This window comes from Myotis daubentonii, chromosome 13, assembly GCF_963259705.1.
Source record: "Myotis daubentonii chromosome 13, mMyoDau2.1, whole genome shotgun sequence".
Classification (NCBI taxonomy): domain Eukaryota; kingdom Metazoa; phylum Chordata; class Mammalia; order Chiroptera; family Vespertilionidae; genus Myotis; species Myotis daubentonii.
In genome coordinates, this window is record NC_081852.1 from 44,921,196 (window position 1) to 44,940,436 (window position 19,241).

General features: G+C 41.7%; 1 protein-coding gene and 1 pseudogene across 2 annotated transcripts in view; one reads left to right on the forward strand and one right to left on the reverse strand.

The window, feature by feature from the left end:
- Positions 1-1,371: 1,371 nt before the first annotated feature.
- Positions 1,372-1,875, reverse strand: LOC132214220 (small ribosomal subunit protein uS8-like; annotated as a pseudogene).
- Positions 1,876-7,728: 5,853 nt separating this feature from the next.
- The window catches only part of ENTPD7 (ectonucleoside triphosphate diphosphohydrolase 7), a 39,073-nt gene continuing 27,560 nt past the window's right edge, over positions 7,729-19,241 (forward strand). Inside the window, exons 1-4 of one of the 2 annotated variants that reach the window (XM_059661029.1) lie at positions 7,729-7,880; positions 8,157-8,259; positions 9,415-9,597; positions 18,979-19,184. In XM_059661029.1, coding sequence (XP_059517012.1) covers positions 8,252-8,259; positions 9,415-9,597; positions 18,979-19,184 — 397 coding nt within the window. In that variant the 5' untranslated portion in view covers positions 7,729-7,880; positions 8,157-8,251. The remainder of the gene's footprint in view (positions 7,881-8,156; positions 8,260-9,414; positions 9,598-18,978; positions 19,185-19,241) is intronic. The other variant, XM_059661030.1, reaches the window with a different exon arrangement.

Sequence of the window (19,241 nt, forward strand, 5' to 3'; positions counted from 1 at the left end):
GAGAGGGAATTGCTCCCTCATACACTCCCTAAGAAAAGCAAATAAACTTTTTATTTGCCCTAGTAAATGTCTCTTTGCCCTGGCCAGCTTGGCTCAGTGGATAGAGTGTCAGCCTGAGGACTGAAGGGTCCCGGGTTCAATTCTTCAGGTGCATGTACCTGATTCGCAGGCTCCAGGGCAAGTGCAGGAGGCAACTTATCTATGTTTCTCTCACATTGATATTTCTCTCTGTCTTTCCCTCTCTCTGGGAATCAATGGAAAAATACCCTCGGGTGAGGATTAAAAAATAAAAATGATGTTGGAAAAATGAAACAGATAAATAATAAAATAATTTTTTTAATGTCTCTTTATCTGGAATTGAGCTACATGCCCACTCCTAAAAAGAATTGTGTCCAAGGGATGGAATTTTGCCTCATATGTTAGGCCTGGCTTACATGTTCCCCTCCTAGAATCAGGGGTGGAGTCAGAATCCTCAAATGCACAAGGTACCTTCCTCACACCCAAATAAAATTAGAATGGATACCCAGAGAAGGGGATCAATAGCTTTTTCCTCATGCCTGGCTCTCAAGTACTAGGAGCATTTTAGACAGAGTTTGCAATACTGCACCCTGCTGCCTCTGCTGGTACCCCTAAAGTACAGCCTTTCACTTATCTCTTATCTGAATGACTATTGATTTCCTGTGATTGTCAAGTTTTCTTTCTTTTTTTCATATATCAAGCATTTCTCTTTTTTTAAATATACTTTATTGATTTTTGACAGAGAGGAAGGGAGAGGGATAGAGAGTTAGAAACATCGATGAGAGAGAAACATCGATCAGCTGCCTCCTGCACACTCCCTACTGGGTATGTGCCCATAACCAAGGTACATGCCCCTGACCGGAATCAAACCTGGGACCCTTGCGCCCGCAGGCCGACGCTCTATCCACTGAGCAAAACTGGTTAGGGCTCAAGCATTTCTTATTGTACTAAATATTAGGGCTAATTTAAATTTAAACTCTTTTTTTTTTCAATTATCCTACTTGTTAATTCACCTCCCACAGTTGTCATCTTTTTGCACTGCTATGCCTTCATTCCTCACATTCCTCAAAGTACTCTAACACATGGCTGTAGTGTTATCAGCTTTTATTAAAGTTTTGGGGTCATGGAAAGGATTATACCGTAACACAGAACGCAAAATTGAACCCTAAATGTCTACACTTTTATTTGAAATTTCTTTGACCACATCATCTTAGGGACTGTGGTGATTTTAAAATGTCTACATAGTGTTTGATAGTCCTCCCTTCAAAAGGTAGAGCCTAAATACCTTCCCCCTAAATGTTGGCTGGGAGTTAGTGACTTGCTTTTAATAAGTAATATGTGGCAGAAGTGACTTTTTATTTCCATTGAGGCATTTTATTTGCACATATGGATTACACCCCTAGAAAAGGAATCCCAGGATTTTCCCTCCTGCGTGTTTTTGTCTTCTTTGTGGTCCATGATGCCCACCCAGGTTGTCAGTACAATGAAACCAAACTGATGGAAAGGGAACGGGTTATTTTGTCATTTTTCTAGATCTTTGAGTTGTACATCAAATCTGGGCCTGTTCACTCCACGGTCGTTTAACTGGCTTATGTGACGTTCACCATTCTCCCAGCTCTGTAATCATCTATGACTTCAAATTCACCAGTGTAGCCATGCTTCCTCATCACGGTTAGAAAACTGACTATGACTTTGGGGCATGGCCTAGTAAGAACCTGGTATTTGCCTCTCTTTCCGCATTGTTGATGCTCTTGAGAGCAACAGCCAGGACTTCCACATGCACCATTATGGTGGCACAGAAAGATGGCAAAAGATTGATATGTGACTTCTGAGGCTAATTCAGAAAAAGCATAGAGCTTCCACCTAGTGTTTCTCTCTCTCTCTCTCTCTCTCTCTCTCTCTCTCTCTCTCTCTCTCTCTCTCTCTCTCTCTCTCTTTCTCTCTCTCCCTCCCCCCCTCCCTCCCTCCCTCCCTCTCTCAGATTGCTCTGGGAGAAGCCAGCTGTCTTGTCATAAAGACCTCAAGCATCCCTGGGAGAATCTCATATGAAAAGGAACTGAGGCCTCCCACCTACACCCAGCATCTACTTGCCAGCCATACAATATGCCATCTTAGAAGTATATCTTTGAGTCCCAGTTAAGACTTCATATGACTATAAACTCCAGCTGACATTGATTGCAATCTTATGAGAGAGTTTGAGCCAGCTGTTCCCAAATTCCTGACCCATGATAACTGTGAGAGACAATAATGCTTGTTGTTTTAGGCCACCAAGTTTTGGGGTAATTGGTTATGCAACTATAGACAAATAATACAGGGACTCTCTCATAGGCCCTTCTCTTTAGTTCTGTCTGCCACTACCTTGCATAGGTCCCTTCTCTTTTCATCTCTCCTTTTTCCTTACCAGAGCTGCCCAAACCCAGTATCTAGAGGGAATGCTCAAAATTCCTGTAGTTCATTATGCAAAGTAAGTTATCTTGGTCTAAACCTTTCCCATTTAGGCTAAGCCCAGGGGATCCCACTTTCTCTGACCAAATATATTCATTGAGTTCTAAAACCTAGATATGCTGTCTTCCTACGAGGTCAACTGATAGCAGGTCCACTCAAACAGCTGCCAGCTTTTAAAATAACTAGTCTTGCCCTAAAGAAGTATACATGGCACTGGCCGGTTTGGCTTAGTGGCTAGAGCAGTGGTTCTCAACCTCGGCTGCTCATTAGAATCACCTGGGAATGTTTTTAAAATCCTGATTTCTGGGCCTCAGCCTCCAGAAATTCTGTTTCTTTGTTATGGGGTGAGGCCACAACATTAGTAACAAACAAACAGAATTTCCGGAGGATGAGGCCCAGAAATCAGGATTTTAAAAAGATTCCCAGGTGATTTTAATGTGCAGCCAAGGTTGATAATCACTGGGCTAGAGCATCAGCCTGTAAACTGAAGGGTCCCAGGTTCTATTCCAATCAAGGGCACATGCCCAGGCTGTGGGCTCCATCCCCAGTAGGAGGCATGCAGGAAGCAGCTGATCAATGATTCTCATCATTGATGTTTCTATCTCTCTCTCTGAAATCAATAAAAATATTTTTTTCCAAAATATACATAAGCACCTGAGCTGACTGGGGGAGCTCACAGAATAGGTGATATTTGAGCTGAGTTTTGAAGGCTCAGTACGATCAGTACGAGTTTGTTTGATAGAGAAATGAAAGTCATTTTTATGCAGAAGTAACAGCAATTATAAAAGCTCAGAGGTGAAAAGGGCATAATTCGGAGAACTGTAAATATGGCAGGGTTGTGGGTAAGAATATTTATTGGGGTGCTTGGAGGATATTGGGAGCTAGATCATATTAGGCATTGTAAGCCACATGTATTAGTTAGGAGTCAACAAGTAAGAATCCCCCGATTCATGTGACTTAAAAATAAGAACAATGATGAATTTACATCTCAAATAATATGTCCATACATAGGGCTGAGCCCACATTGATTAACTTAGCAGCTTTATGATGTTATCAAGGACCCAAGTTTTCCCTGTTACTCCCAGGCCTGTCCCCCCACCATAGTTGTAAACTTTTTATTGACTTATACTCTTTTTAGGATAGAGAAAACTTTTCCAAGAAATGTCTTCTCTCCTCCTCTCATTCCTTCCAACAGCTGACTCCCCTTCAGCGTCATTGGTTAGAACTGCATCAGATGTCCAGGTTCAATATTTGGTGATAGAACGGGCCATCATGATTGACTTAGACCAACCATAGTTTATTCCCTGGGGGTGGGGTTGGAGCCTAACTCTCTTTAATCACATAACCAAGTATAGCATTGTAGTTACTGAAATGAAATTGGGATTCTGTTAACAAGGTGAAAGAGAGATTGTTGGCTTTTTGGGTAGGCAGTCAGCAGAATCTGCCACAACATGCCAAAGGAATTGGGACTATATCCCATTGGGATGGGGAAAACATGGAAAGATTTTAAAATAGGAAGTTATACAATTATATTTCACTCGTGTATCAGAATGGAGGGATACTCAGGAGGAGCATGGATCTGGAGGCAGGGCCACAAGTTAGCAGGCATCATCGAAAGATATTGGAGAGGATTTTAGACATTTTAATTAAGAACACCTAGAGCCGAAACCGGTTTGGCTCAGTGGATAGAGCGTCGGCCTGCGGACTGAAGGGTCCCAGGTTCGATTCCGGTCAAGGGCATGCACCTGGGTTGCGGGCATATCCCCAGTAGGAGATGTGCAGGAGGCAGCTGATCGATGTTTCTCTCTCATCGATGTTTCTAACTCTCTATCTCTCTCCCTTCCTCTCTGTAAAAAATCAATAAAATATATTTAAAAAAAAAAAAAGAACACCTAGAGAGTAATTGGATAGAATGGTGAAAGGGAGTAGATGGAAGAGATTCTGGAATGACTTGCAAATTTGTGCTTGGGTGAATCATAGGGTATTTAATCAAAGTTGGTTAAATATGAACAGAGGAGGTTTGAGTAGATAAGATAGGTGAGAATAAAGAGACAATGAGCTTGGTCTTGGATAACGAGGTGACTTCAAGACATTTGAAGATAGATGAGTAAACTTGGAAGGAAGAGTGAAGACCACATTACTTAAGAGATTATGGCAGGATGGAGTGTGGAATGAAAGAAAATTGATTAGAGAAATAAGGCAATGCAGACAACTGGCACTGAGTGTGGGACTGGTTTGGCTGATTTTGCTCAGGACTGGGTAGAGTCAAGAACTTCCTGAGAAAACTGCAAATGTAATTGTAGACAAGCCTTTAAAAAGCAGTTAAAAACATGTTTTGAAATATGGATTTCTGTAATTTGTTTCAACATGTTGACTTGACTTACGGCAAATGAGATGGAGAAATTATCTCAACGCCTTTTTTTTTTTTTTTTTTTTGCTTCTAACTGGAAACCTCAGAACTCAGCTCAGTGAGCTGTTAATCAGATAAACATTGCAGGTTTTTGTAGACTCATGCTTTACAAATGCCTGAGGGCATATGGACTTATTGAAGGAAGTACTGTCCAAACCAGTCAGACAAAGAAAAGGAGAAAGAGTTGGGATTAAAATGCAGGTTTGGCCCTGGCCGATTTGGCTCAGTGGATAGAGTGTCAGCCTGGGGACCAAAGGCTCTTCCCCTGCCCAGACCCTGGTTCTGGCACGTGCAGAAGGCAACCAATCCATGCGTTTCTCTCACATAGATGTATCTCTCTGTCTTTTCCTCTCTCTTCCACTCTCTCTAAAAGATCAATAGGAAAATATCCTTAGGTGAAGATTAACAAAAAATTAAAAATAAATAAATACTTAAAATGCAGGTTTGTTTTCTGTTTTATAATAGTAGATGTGAATGTAAATTAGAAGCTGTTTCAATGCAACTTCAAGTTCTAAGTTAATATAGTTCATAAACTATATGAATTAAGTACTGTTTAAAGCATAAATAGAAATTCTGTTTCCATTCAAAAACACTAGAGTTGGTGGAATACTAGAGTCTGAAATATACATAAATTAGATTTAGAACCGCACAGTTGGAAGGCAACTTCAATAATAATAAAAAGGATCCAAAACATCTGTTGAGTTTTTTTCCATGTCTATCTTGTTCCAGGCACTGAACTGGGCTCTAGAATAAAAAAATACCTGATATTTGTATAATTTTGTGGTTAATCTTAACTTTATGCAACTATTTTACTCAATGTGGTTTCTGGGGGTCCAGATAAACTTGAAAAAGAGCAGGGACTGAGGGACAGAGAAGAACACTGAAACTGAGAATCGGGGGAGAAAGGTAGGTTAGGAAGCCAATTAGGTTGGGAGGGTAATAGAGGGAAAAAAACAATACAGTTGATCCTTGAACAACAAGGGCTTAAGGGTGCCAACCCTGTGCAGTTGAAAATTCGCATATAACTTTTGACTCCCTCAAAACTTACCTACTAATAGCTTACTGTTGACCAGAAGCCTTACAGATAACATAAATAGTCCATTAACACATTTTTATATGTGTTATATACTGTATTCTTATAGTAAAGTAGCTAGAGGAAAGAAAATGTTACTTAACAAATTATAAGGAAAATATATTTATAGCACTGTATATATTTATTGAAAAAAAAATCCATGTATAAGTGGACCTGTGTAGGTCAAATCCATGTTGTTCAAGGGCCAACTATAATCATAATACGGAATATACAAACTGGACAACTGCCAGACTATACTAGTATATCACAATTAGAACTCTGACCCACAACCTCTGATGCAATCAGCCCAGAGCTGTTGACTGATCAATGACTGTCTGCTTCCCTATTTTTTGCTCCTCCCCCTCCAACCCAGAAGCAATTAGAGAAAGCCAAACTGCTCCTTCGCCTCCCCAATTCCCCCCCCCCCCCCCCCCCCCCCCCCGCCTCCCAACACCATTACATAAGGTGCCCTGCTTCTGGTTAGTCTGCCTCCAGCTTCCTCATGCTAATACTCTCAAATCAAAGCAAACAGGAAACCTAAACCCGCACCCTCATTTTTCTTTTACTTTTAGCGTCCTACTCCCCTGACACCCTTTGAGTTTCTGCCAGACACAAATGATGGTGGCTGACTGCCTTGTTATAGCAGACATGGAATAAATAGCCTCTTTTTGTTCTCATTTGGGTTGTCCTCATTTAATTCTAGTTATTCGTTCACTTATATATCGTATATTAAGTGTATTTTATGTGCCAGGCAGTGCCCAACATTGAAGTGGAAGCACATACTCCCTGCCCTCAAGGATATTCTGTCCATTTGGACAGACAGACAGACACATACATATAATTGCAGTTCGTGTAGTAAGCGAAACAATAGGTATATGTAAACGGGGTGTAGGTCAAGTAAGGCTTTTACAAGAGGTGAGGCCAGTTGGCCTGCTAAAAGTCAGGGAAGGACATTCAAGGCAGCTGCAGGGGTGGGGAGGCAGAAGGAGCAATACCAGAGAGGGCAGAACCCACAGAGGTGCTGCTGGAGCCCATTAAGGGAGGTAAGGAGCAGCGGAGATGATGCACGGGCGGGTCGTGGACCGCCATGCCTGTGCCACGTTTGTCAGGACTTGGACTTCACCCTTTCCGAGCGGCTCCCTCCTGGAAATGAAACGGCTGTGTAAACAAGAAAGAAAAACCGCATTAAGGAAACATTACGTTTTGGCTCATGTCTGGCACACAGCAGACAATCAATTAACGTTGAACGAATGGGTATAAGCGCCTCGGTGTAGACGTCCTTGTCCCCAATTGATATGTTTTTCTCGCGGGACAAGACAACGCAGCCAAGGCATCCGTTTGGGAGGCTATAGGACAGGTTTGAGGTGGAAGAACTGTCATTCTGCCGGGCAGGGCTGGTGTACACAAAACCTCCAATAGGTTGTGGGCAAGGGATGCACTGCTGTCGCAGACACCCCGAGAGCCACCCACCCACCGAGGCCGCTCTGTCCTGGGAGCAGCCGCGGAGAAAGCAGCCCGCGGAGACTTCCCACCGCTCCGAAGGCGGAGTGAGCCGGGTGTCAGGGTGCCTCCCGCACCGCTCACCTGTGCGCCCTCCGCCGGCCCCTCCGGGCGGGGCCGCGGCACGACACCCTTCCGGATTGGACGCACTCGGAATCCTGGGGCGGGCGTTAGAGGCCGAACGCTCTTGGGGATTGGCTATTCCGATGGACGGACGTGCGGCCCACGAAGCTGGTTCGCCGGTGGCTCTGGCCGGGCGGAGGGCGGGTCCCTTTCCGTGGGTCCCCTGTCAGTCATTGGCTCCCTGCGGTTTCCTTGGGGACGTGGCGCCGCCACCGGCGCAGGCCTCCTTCCGGCTGGGCTGGAGACCGTGGGCATTCGCCCGGGACCGGGCGGAGAGGTGCTGAGGAGCGGCGGGCCCCTGGACCCGTGAGTGTGAGTGCTGGAGGGCGGCGGGGCCGAGAGGGACGGGAAGCGAAACGGGAACCCCCACCCCGCCACCCGGGGGCTGCCGGTTCCTCCAGGACACCGCTGGCCCTTGAGCACGCCCCGCTCCCCGGGAGCCGGGGAGGGTCCGCCGGGCCCCAGAACCCGAGCGGACGTGTCTGGAATGGGAGCTCGGGGAGTGGGTGGGCGCCTGGCCTCCTCCTGGAGGTCTGGTCTCGTGGGCACTGCTGGAGGTAAGCCTGAAACCCATCCAACTCTCCCCAGGCTGCAGGCTTAGGAGATGCCTGGGACAAGGAGACCGCCTTCTCAGGGCAAAAGGAAAAGGAGGTGACAGGCGTTGGGACCACTGAGGGGAACCCATGGCGAGGTAAGGCTGCTCACTTCCTTCTCAGCTGGGCTCGGTGCGGGGTGGCCGGCAGGTTGAGGGGTCCTGGGAGGTGGTTACAAAGTGAAGATCGTCCTGGGTCTGCATCTGGACTTTGCATCGGGACACATGGTTGCAAAGATCAAAGTTTCATTCTTTTGAAGGCAGATACAATAGTTTCCAGCCCCTAACCCTCGGCCCAGGTCAGTGCTTGCTCAGCTCAGAAAGGGTTAGACTGTAATATTCTTTCAGATTTCCATTTGAGTGAGACTAGGTTAAAAAAAGATTTTTATTTTGTAATGAACCTTGAAAACAGACTGAGGTCCTTTTGAATCAATAGACAATGAACTGCACAGTTGAATACACTTGTCCAACCATTGTAATAATACTCTGAAGCTTTCAGAAAAGATTAATGTGGATCTGTGGATATGGGACAGTTGTCAAACAGAGTAAGCGGGGAAAGATGCAGAACAGTATATAAGGTGTAAAACAAAACAAAATGGAGATGCATACACACACACACGGATGTGTTACCATATATAATATATATCTGTGCTTGTGTGTACATAGAATATCCCTGGAAAAATACATAGAAACTGGGTAGTAATGGTTGCCTCTGAGAGGGAAATGGTTGGATTAGGGCAAAAGACTCAGTTTCCATTATATATATACACATATATATATACATATACACACACACACATATATACACACACATATATATATTTAAATCGTTTGATTTTTTTTACTGTGTGCATGTATTACCTATTAAAATATTTTTTCAATCAGTGGAATACATTTTCTGACTACCCAATTTTTTGGCAGCATTTTTGGTGGGAATGTTGTAGTGCTCTGATTCTTCAACGTTATGAAGTTGCTCAGGGAGATGCGATCTTTTCATTAAAATAAGATTAATTCTTTGAATTGCACCCCAAAGTGCAGACTTGGAAAAAGATCAGATACAGCTTTTCTGACTTACATGGTAGAAGCACCATGAACCCTATATGTCCTTTTCTAAAATTTGAGACTCGAAGAACATTTAAGTTTCTGGTGTCATGAATTTTTGCATTTAGTAGGAAGGGCTTTAATCCAGTTTAAAAACTCTATTTTAGTACTCAATTGTAGAGACTTTTCTTACTCATGTTTGTCTCATTTCAGAATCAGTTTTTCCTACCTCTGCCCACCCTCCTGGTACTTTACTGTGCCCACAGTGAGCCCATTTCCCCGTCAGCGGGTGGCATTCCTAGGACTCTTCTTCATCTCCTGTCTCCTTCTACTTATGTTAATCGTGGACTTTCGACATTCGGGTGCTTCATTACCACGAGATAGGCAATATGAACGGTGAGTCAGCTTTAGATCACTTTCCTCAGCTTTGCATTGAAGTCATAAATATTTTGATAAGCTGTTTAACACATTACTACCTTTGACCTGTTAATGTAAAAAAAACCCATTGAAACCTGTAAAGAATTTTTGTGAGTTTATTTGAGCCAAACTGTCGACATACGCCGGGAAGCAGAACCTCAACGAATTGAGATAATGCTCCGGAGAATGGCGGGGTTACATTTGTATTTATACATTGCAATCAAAGGAGGGACATAGGTGGGTCACATGAAATTCATTGGTCATAGATTAAGGAGGAGGGATAAAGCAAAGCAGGGAAGCCCCTGGGATTGGATAAAAATTAAAATGATGGACACATACTTAAGTGGGTGCAGGATCAATTAACATGATAATGAAGGAATTTGTGGTATCTGTCCTGGTGCCCAGCACATTTGGTTGTGCCCCAGGGGCTCCAGAAAAAGGGAAGTTACAAGTTACCCAGACATTTCAAGGGTATGTTATCATAGATGCAAAAAGACAGATAGGCTTAGTTAAGGTAAAGGTTGACCTTGTCAGTGAGGATACTGGCCTAGGATGTAACTGCCCACCATAACTGCTTTTAGTTAAAGTTTAATTTCAGACCATCCTTTGTGGTTACTTTAGGTCTCTGAGTTTGCAAGACTGCAATGGAGGTCTCCCCTGAGCTTATCAGGTCAGCATGTGGCCCCTTTTGTTCACAGACCCTTTTGGGGAAAACTGTACTTTTGTTAGTAAAATTGCATGAGACTAATTGCATAACAATCTTGACAATTTTCAGTTGTTTTGTTTTTGTTTTTGTTTTTGTTTTTAGGTTCTCTTCTTTTATTGTCCTATGACAATTTTCAGTTTTGATTCAGGAATGGTGATGCTGTGTTTTAACCTTGAAAGGCATCTTTCCTATTTTCCTGTTTTTGTGGGCTAACTTATTAGTGTACAAATGTTTACGATTGTTATGTACTCTTGATGAATTGACCCTTTTTATTATTATTGAATGACTCTCTTTATCCTTCATTATATTCTTTGCTATGAAATCTACTAGTCTGGTATTAATATACTTAAGCTTTCTTTTGATTAGTGTTAGCGTGACAGGTGCTTTTCCATCCTTTTGGTTTTAGCCTATTTCAGTATTTATATTTCAAGTGGGCTTCTTGTAGCAGCATTTAGCTGAGTCTTGCTTTTTATCCTGTCTGACAGTGTCTGCTTTTTATTTGGGGTGTTTAAGCCATTTATATTTAATGTGATTATCAATTATGTTTAAGTTTGAATCTATCTTGCTATTTCTTTTCTGCTTGTCATATCTGTTCTATGTTTGTTTTCCCTCTTTTTCTCCCTCTCTTCTTTTGACTTGAATATGTATTATTCCATTTTGTCTCTCTTTTTAAAATTTACTTGTATTGTTGACAGTATTACAGATGTCCCTCGTTTTCCCTTTCCACCCACCCCTGCCCCACTCCAGGCCTTCACCACACTATTGTCTGTGTCCATGGGCTCTGCATATAATGTTTTGTCTCTTGTTGGCTTATTAGGTATAACTCTGTTTTTACTTTTTTACTGATTACTTTAGGATTTAATCTTTATAGTATACATTTTTAACTTATCATGGTCTACCTTCAAGTAATATACCACTTTACATATATTGTAAGAATCTGCCCTTTTGGCCTTGCCCTTTGTGCTGTTGTTGCCATATGTTTTACTTCATATAAGTGCCACCATATATTATTTTTATTTTAAATATTCATGGTGACTCTAATGTGCAGCTGGAGTTGAGAACCGTTGTTCTAAGGTAGTGATTTTCAACTGGTGTGCTGCAATAATTTTCTTTTTTTAATCCTCATCTGTGGATATGTTTTCATTGATTTTTAGAGAGAGAGGAAGGGAGAGAGAGAAAAGAGAAACATTGATCAGTTACCTCCCTTACGTACTCCAACTGGGATGGTACCTGCAACCTGGGTATGTGTCCTGACTGGGAATCAAACTCTTCAGTGCCTGGGACAGTGCTCCAACCAACTGAGCCACACCTACTCAGGCACTGTAAGAATTTTTAAGGGCACTGGTCTCTTTTCCCTTAGATTGTTAAAATGAAAAAAATGACAATAGCCAACACAACAATAACTGTCTAGTGCAGCGGTTCTCAACCTATGGGTTGCGACCCCTTTGGGGGTCGAATGACCCTTTCACAGGGGTCGCCTAAGACCGTCGGAAAACATATATATAATTACATATTTTTTTGTGATTAATCACTATACTTAATTATGTTCAATTTGTAACAATGAAAATACATCCTTCATATCAGATATTTACATTATGATTCATCGCAGTAGCAAAATTACAGTTATGAAGTAGCAACGAAAATAATTTTATGGTTGGGGGTCACCACAACATGAGGAACTGTATTCAAGGGTCGCGGCATTAGGAAGGTTGAGAACCACTGGTCTAGTGTGAATGAATCAAAATTATACCTATTTTTTGTCACATTGGCAAAAAATATAATATATGAACCAGGTGGTTACGGTTTGATTCCCAGGCAGGGCACATGCCTGTGTTGCGGCTCAATCCCCAATAGGGGGCATTCTCATCATTGATGTTTCTATTTCTCTCTCCCCCTTCCCTTCTTCTTTGAAATCAATAAAAAAAATTTTTAAAAATCTTTAAAATTTTCCTTCCAGAATTCCTTTTTTTTTTTTTTTTTTTTTTTTTATGGCAGCAGCTACTGCTTAAGCACAAGTGACCTCTAGCTGGTGATAAAATCATTAAGCAAGTAACTAGGAATTGATGGCAACACATATCACTTTAGTTCAACAGCTTATAAAAAAATTTTAAGCTAATGTTCGTGGTTGTGATTTTTTTATTATATACATACAGTCTTATTTTTTCCTACTTAAAATGTTCCTAATTTACACAATGAAATATATATATTCATACACGTATATATGAAAGGCTAATATGCAAAGTGTCCCCTACCGAGTTTGACCGGGAGACGGGAGTTTGATCGTTTGCTATGACATGAGCTGATCACCAGGAGGCAGTATGGAATGAAGGAAGGCCCCTGCCCTGCCAGGAGCTGGAAGGCCCCAATTGGCCCTGATCACTGGCCAGGACTTGGGACCCTACCCGTGCATGAATTTCGTGCACTGGGCCTTTAATATATATATATATATAGATTTCAGAGAGGAAGGGGGAGAGAGAAAGAGAGAGGGAGAGAGAGAGAGAGAGAGACATCAATGATGAGAGAGAATCATTGATTGGCTGCCTCCTGCATGCCCCCTACTGGGGATAGAGCCCGCAACCTGGGCATGTGCCCTTAACCAGAATCGAACCTGGGACTCTTCAGTCCACAGGCCGACGCTCTGTCCACTGAGCCAGACCAGCTAGGGCTATATCAGTATTTGTGATATTCCACAAAGAGTGAATAGCAGGTCCTCAAGTAACATTGTTTTGTTCAATGTTGATGAGAACAAAAAAATTGATTCCTGGCTGGGGCCACTGTGTGTAGTTTGCATGTCCTCCCCATGTCTGTGTGGGTTTTCTCCGGGTGCTTTGGTTTCCTCCCACATCCGAAGATGTGCACATGAGGTGAATTGGATGTCTAAGGAAACCTTTGGAGCAGCAGTTGCCAACCGGTGGTCCGCGGACCACTGGTGGTCTGTGAGGTCCGAAAGGTTGGCGACCGCTGGTCTAAATGGTCCCAGTCTGAGTAAGTGAGGGTAGGTGTGACTGTACCCTCAATGGAAGGTCCAAGTGGGCTCCTGTCTTGTGCCCTCAGCTGTTGGGTGGACTCAAGCCACCTGGGACCCTGAACTGGAATCAGCAGGTTGGAGCATGATTATCTTACTTGTTTTTATTAATCTTTCTTAAATATATGTATAGCTTACATTTATTTCAGTGTTTAATATTAGAAGTGTTCTGGGTCTTTATTTAGAAGTTGGTGATGTTTTGGTGGCCAGAAACAATAGGAGCTTAACTCTTGTTTATATCAATTAGCCTATGGTACAACTGGTTTTGCTGCATATTCTTTTACTTAAAGTTATCCAAGTTTCCAAGAACCTATCGATGATGTTAAGTGAGGACTTACTGTACTTACTGGTGCCTTCATGGGAGTAAGCTTGGAAAACCTTGACCAAGAAAATATGCCCATAAGAACACTGAATTCATTCTATGGTCTTGATAAATGATGCATTGCTTTAATTAGAAATTATAATCTCTGTTACACATTGCATCTTTGTATTTTAATATGTATGAAAGTAGCTAATGTTTAAAAAAATCTTTATTTTTGTATTGAAAAAATGTTTTAATTCAAAAAATTTTCAGCTATTCATGGAACTTAACATCACTTCTGGGTGATAATATTCCAGAACTTTATAAGCCTGTGTGTGGGTTTCCCCCTCAGTAGTTTCAAAACTGAGGAGTTGCATTTTTTTTTCTTTATTATGTGCCCACCCACAGTGCGTCTGAAAGGAGAAGGGAGGTGGTTTGCATTAGAACTAGAAGTTAGGGAAAGGTAAATTTAGAGAGTAATGGGATGTCAGTAAGGTTAGAATCCAAAGCTGTTTTGTTAATAGATGTTATTTTTTTAGAGCAGTTTTAGGTTCACAGCTATATTGAGCCTTCCTTAGGAGTTTCAGTTCTGCTTAAAGCAAGTGAAAAGAGGCATTGTTTTTGGTTAGAAAAAAATTTATTAACTTTAAGATATACAGATAAGTTGTGTTCTTATGTGCAATAGAACAATTCAGAGATTAAAGGCACTAATTCACATTTATTTATTTATTTATTCTCTTACTTGTCCGTTGTAGTATTTATAAGCAGAGCTTTAACATATGAATGTTCCTGGCTGCCCTGATTAAATCTTGTTAGGAGATAAAAAGTAACCTTACAAGATGCTTTTCTGGGCATGTATTACTAGCATCAGTCATGCACAGCTACTTTGGCTATAATGTCATTATATTTGATTCTGATCCTTGAACAGAATTGAAGAGCATGTGACATTCAGCAAAGAGCTGGCTGCCCCATGCTGATGAGGGGCACTTTGCCTGACCTTTGGCGCATTACTGAGTTCTATTTGAACTCTAGGAGTGGTATAATTAGTTTTGATTTTTGTAAGCTAGGTATTGGTTTGGTCAGTTAGTGCTCTAATGCTGTTAATGTTTTCAGGCTAATGGAAGTGAAAAGCCACTGTCTTCCAATTCTACCTTGGGTGATGTATATGTGGGTAGCTTTCTTTTCATTGACTCAGCAGTGACCAGAGGGAAATCATGTTTCTCAAACAGAGAGAAAATATGTGTGTGATGGGGAGAGGGGTAAGTGTGTGATGGTCAATCAGATCTCTGGGAAGGTGGATGTGAGGGACTCCAAGGCTTTTAGAACTTTTCTCTTGGGCTTTAGTTCCCCTTCAGGGCTTAACTTAGTGCAGCATCAGCAAAGCAGGAGGTCCCACCATTGCAAGTAATTGACCATGGTGGCTGAGTCCAGGACTGCAGATTCCAAAAAGGACCAGTTATCCATCCACCCATGTCAGAAGCCTAGCCAGAGGAAGACCTTCAGGTACTTGATAAGCGTAAGAAGTCTTATAGGTCATAAGATGCCAGAGTTCCATAAAGAGGTGATATTACTTTCCAGAAAGGAAAATTATTCTTCAGTTACTTATTTATATGCAAGATGAGAAAAATGGAGGTTTTCTGTTGCCTGAAGCATTGATCAAAGACTCAAATGGGAAGTGTAACCTAAATGCCTCTGGTCCTATCTTTCTCCCTTGTGTTCTAGTATCAGTGGACATTTTTCTGCAAATAGGTAGATTCCGAAGGGAAGAGAAAGAAAAGCTGAACTGCACCCAAATTAGAGCTTAAAGTTGTTTATCTTGACAGGAACCAAAGAGGATGACAGGATGCTTTGGGAAGCCATTGAAACTTTCTAAAAAGGAGACCAATTGATTTTGAGTATAGCGATACAAAGACATCAGGAGTTAGTAACACAGCAATAGCTCTATATCATGAGCTCTAGGACAAGACTAATCAGCATTGATTGATACATATCAGAGAAATTCAAGAGACACTGTGATCATATCAAGGTGCTGCATATAAGATAACTACTCTTGAGAAACTGATAGCCGAAATGGAGAAGTAGAGCAAACATATGTGAAAGAAGTCTTAGGGGTTCACACTGCAATACAAGTTCTCAAGGGGAATAATGACACTCCACGTTTTACAACAGAAGATGGAGGCCTTTTCAGATCATGTGGCTACTACGTGAATCAGCCACTGTGGAATGGAGGCTTCTTAAGAACTGGGAAGCTTATGTCAAGAAGAGGAAGGGGGATGAACAGGTAGAGAAGCAGATGGATGTTAAGAAAGAAAAAAGAGGTCACATTAGAGCATTGGTGCTCAAAGTGTTTACTAACCCTTTGAAGTCTCTGAGACAAAATTATGCAAGGGTAAAAGTCATTCAGAGTGCTAGATAACCAATGGATTTTAATGTTATGGAGTATAAAACGTTCCTAGGTAAGGTTTTAGATTCCTCATTGCAGCTAACTTAATGGTCGGTTGCAAAATAGCAGCCAGGAGCAACAAGGGCTGCTATGATAGGAAATGAATTATCTTGCCTGTTTTCTATCTGTGGTATCTTTCGAGGTCAGTATTTGCAAGAGTTCTGTAATGAACCCATACCGCTGCCCAGCCTTCATGTGGTAGATGTGAGCTGTTCCGAGTTTATTGGTAGATCGTGAGCCCAGTTCAGCCCAGTAATTTGATTAGCCTGGGAAAGAATGTGGTGAAATGTAATCTTTAGGACTATGAACTTTCCAGTGTGTAACAGATTTTTACCACCTGTTTCATTTCCCATAACTTGTTCTCATATCAAATCCAGAAAACGTTCTACCTGACCCTATACTATGTAATAATTTACAACATTATATTGAAGCTTAACTGTATCTTCTTCTCTTTCTCTTTTTTTTTGTTAATCCTCACCTGAGGATTTTTCCATTGATTTTTAGGGAGAGTGGAAGAGAGAGAGGGAGTGACAGAGAGAAACATTGATGTGAGAGATATCGATTGGTTGCCTCCTTTATGAGCCCGACCAGGGCCCGAGCCAGGGAGGAGCCTGGAACCAAGGTACCCTTGACCGGAATTGAACCGGGGACCCTTTGGTCTGCAGGCCGATGCTCTATGCTCTATCCACTGAGCAAACAGGCTAGGGCTCTTCTCTTTTTAAAAAAATGCATTTTGCATTGTAGAATAGGAAAGGTACTCAGCTCTACTTTTTGGTTTTAGAACAGTTTTCTACATGTTCTTTTTTAATCCTCACCCAAGGATATTTTTTAAAAATTTATTTTAGAGAGAGAGGAAGGGAGAGAGAGAGAGAAAGGGAGAGAGGAAGAGACATTGATGTGAGAGAGAAATATTGATCAATTGCCTCTTGTGTGTGCCAGGACTGGGATCGAACCCACAACCTAGATATGTGCCCTGACCAGAAATCGAACCAGCAACCTTTCAGTGTATGGTATGACACCCAACCAATTGAGCAACACCAGCCAGGGCTACATGTTCTGTTTTAACAACTTTTCTTTTTTTGTTCAAAGTAAGGATTTGTGGTCTATATAGCAATATGAAATCACCAGTAAACACAGTCTAGATTGTTCTGAGCGGCATGACATGTGGCTTAGTGTTCTGATCATAGGTGGATTTACTACAAAGCTAATGATACCTACACTTCTATGAAGCTAATTATACCTCCATTTTTAAGGTTCCTCATTTGCATACACCACTTTTATATTTGTAATGTTGAATCTTTTTTTTTTTTTAAATATGCCCATTCAAATTTAAAAGGTTTCGGAGACAAAATTTTAATCTACCACACAGTATATATTCTTAGCACCAAGAATAGTAATCCTTTACTGACTAATAAGCTAAAAACCATTCTCGTGGGGCTCCTTTTCAAGTGAAACTTTTGAGGAGGCAGCAATATTTGTCCTTTTCAGACCCTCAGGCTCTAAGGGAACTTCATATTTTTTAGCCTCAGTGCTCATAAGTATTCACCAACTCTTAACTGTCTTTTCTTTCTGGATTTTTCAGCCCCTTACTCCAGAGTCTTCTGTTCTTTGCTCTCCCAATGTTATGTGATAAGAGCAGTGGCGGCAGCAGCGCAGCACTGTGCTAACTGCTCCCCATGCCTGCCTCTCTGAGGGTGGAGACTCCCCTGTCCGCATCTTGCAGACGAGGAGACAGTCTGAGAGAAGTTCATTAACTTGCTGAGGTCACGCAGCGTGGCCAGTGCTGTCGCTGAGGCTCAAACCTGGGTGTTGCTGGTAATATCTCTTACTGGTTTCATCTTCCTGCTCTCAGTCAGATGTCTTGGGATGAGAATCTAAGAAAATCTCAACACAAAGTACCGTCTTAGGGCCTAGAAGCTTTTATTGTTTTACAGTGTAATGTTTTATTTTTAATCTGGGTGTTAGGCACACAGGCATTGTTTTCTTCTTCTTTACATCCTATGCTACATATTTTATGAACATTCTTTTTATAGCTACAAAACGTTTAAGAGATTGTAGAAAAGAACAATTATTATTTTTATGAAATACATTTTTTTATTCATGTAATTGCGGCAATTTATTTATTTATTTTTTAATTGTAGCAATTTAAAATGCAAAGCAAAAAGTCCCATAAAAAATATCACCACCCTGCCCTGGCTAGTGTAGCTCAGTTGATTGGGCGTTGTCCCAGGCACCAAAAGTTTGCTGGTTCAATTCCCGGTCAGGGCACATGCCTGGGGTGTACGCTCAATCCCTGGTACTGGGTGTGCAGGAGGCAGCCAATTGATGTTTTCTCTCACCTCTCTCTCTCTCTCTCTCTCTCTCTCTCTCTCTCCCCTCCCTTTTCCTTCTTCTCTCTCTAAAAGTAAATAAAAATAAAAATCAGAAAACACATGTCATGTCAAGTGATAGATCATTCTATAGTGTTTTTATGTTTATATACAGAAAGGATAGAAATTATTAGAATTATTTTAGTTATTTTGTGTGTCTAACAAACCGCCGCAGAAGTTAGTGGCTTATAACAACAAAAACCAGGTATTTACCTGGGCCTAGGAGCTCTTTAATGCTCTGAAGAGCTTGCCACAACCAGTTTCAGAACTGCCCCCAAACACGGAGGAGTCTTTTAGTTATCTAACTTCATTGGTCTCTAGGCAAACAGATCAGCAGTTGCCTCGTATACATCAGGACATATGGTCAGTATTGCTTCACTCCTTTGTTAGGACCCATAGCCCTATGTACCTGGCATATGTAGACGTTTGATGAAGATTCATGAACAATGAATTAAATGGTGGTGCCTTTTGTGGACCTGGCTTCTTCACACTGAGCTGTCTTTTTGCCCGGCTTAGGTATTTGGCTCGAGTAGGGGAGCTTGAAGCTACTGATACTGAAGACCCAAATCTAAATTACGGACTTGTTGTGGACTGTGGCAGCAGTGGCTCCCGGATTTTTGTTTATTTTTGGCCAAGACATAATGGGAACCCCCATGATTTGCTGGACATTAAACAGATGAGAGACCGCAACAGCCAACCGGTGGTTAAAAAAATCAAGCCAGGTACTAACCGGAATATATTTGTTGTCAATCTCTCTTATCTGTTACAGACTTGGGAGA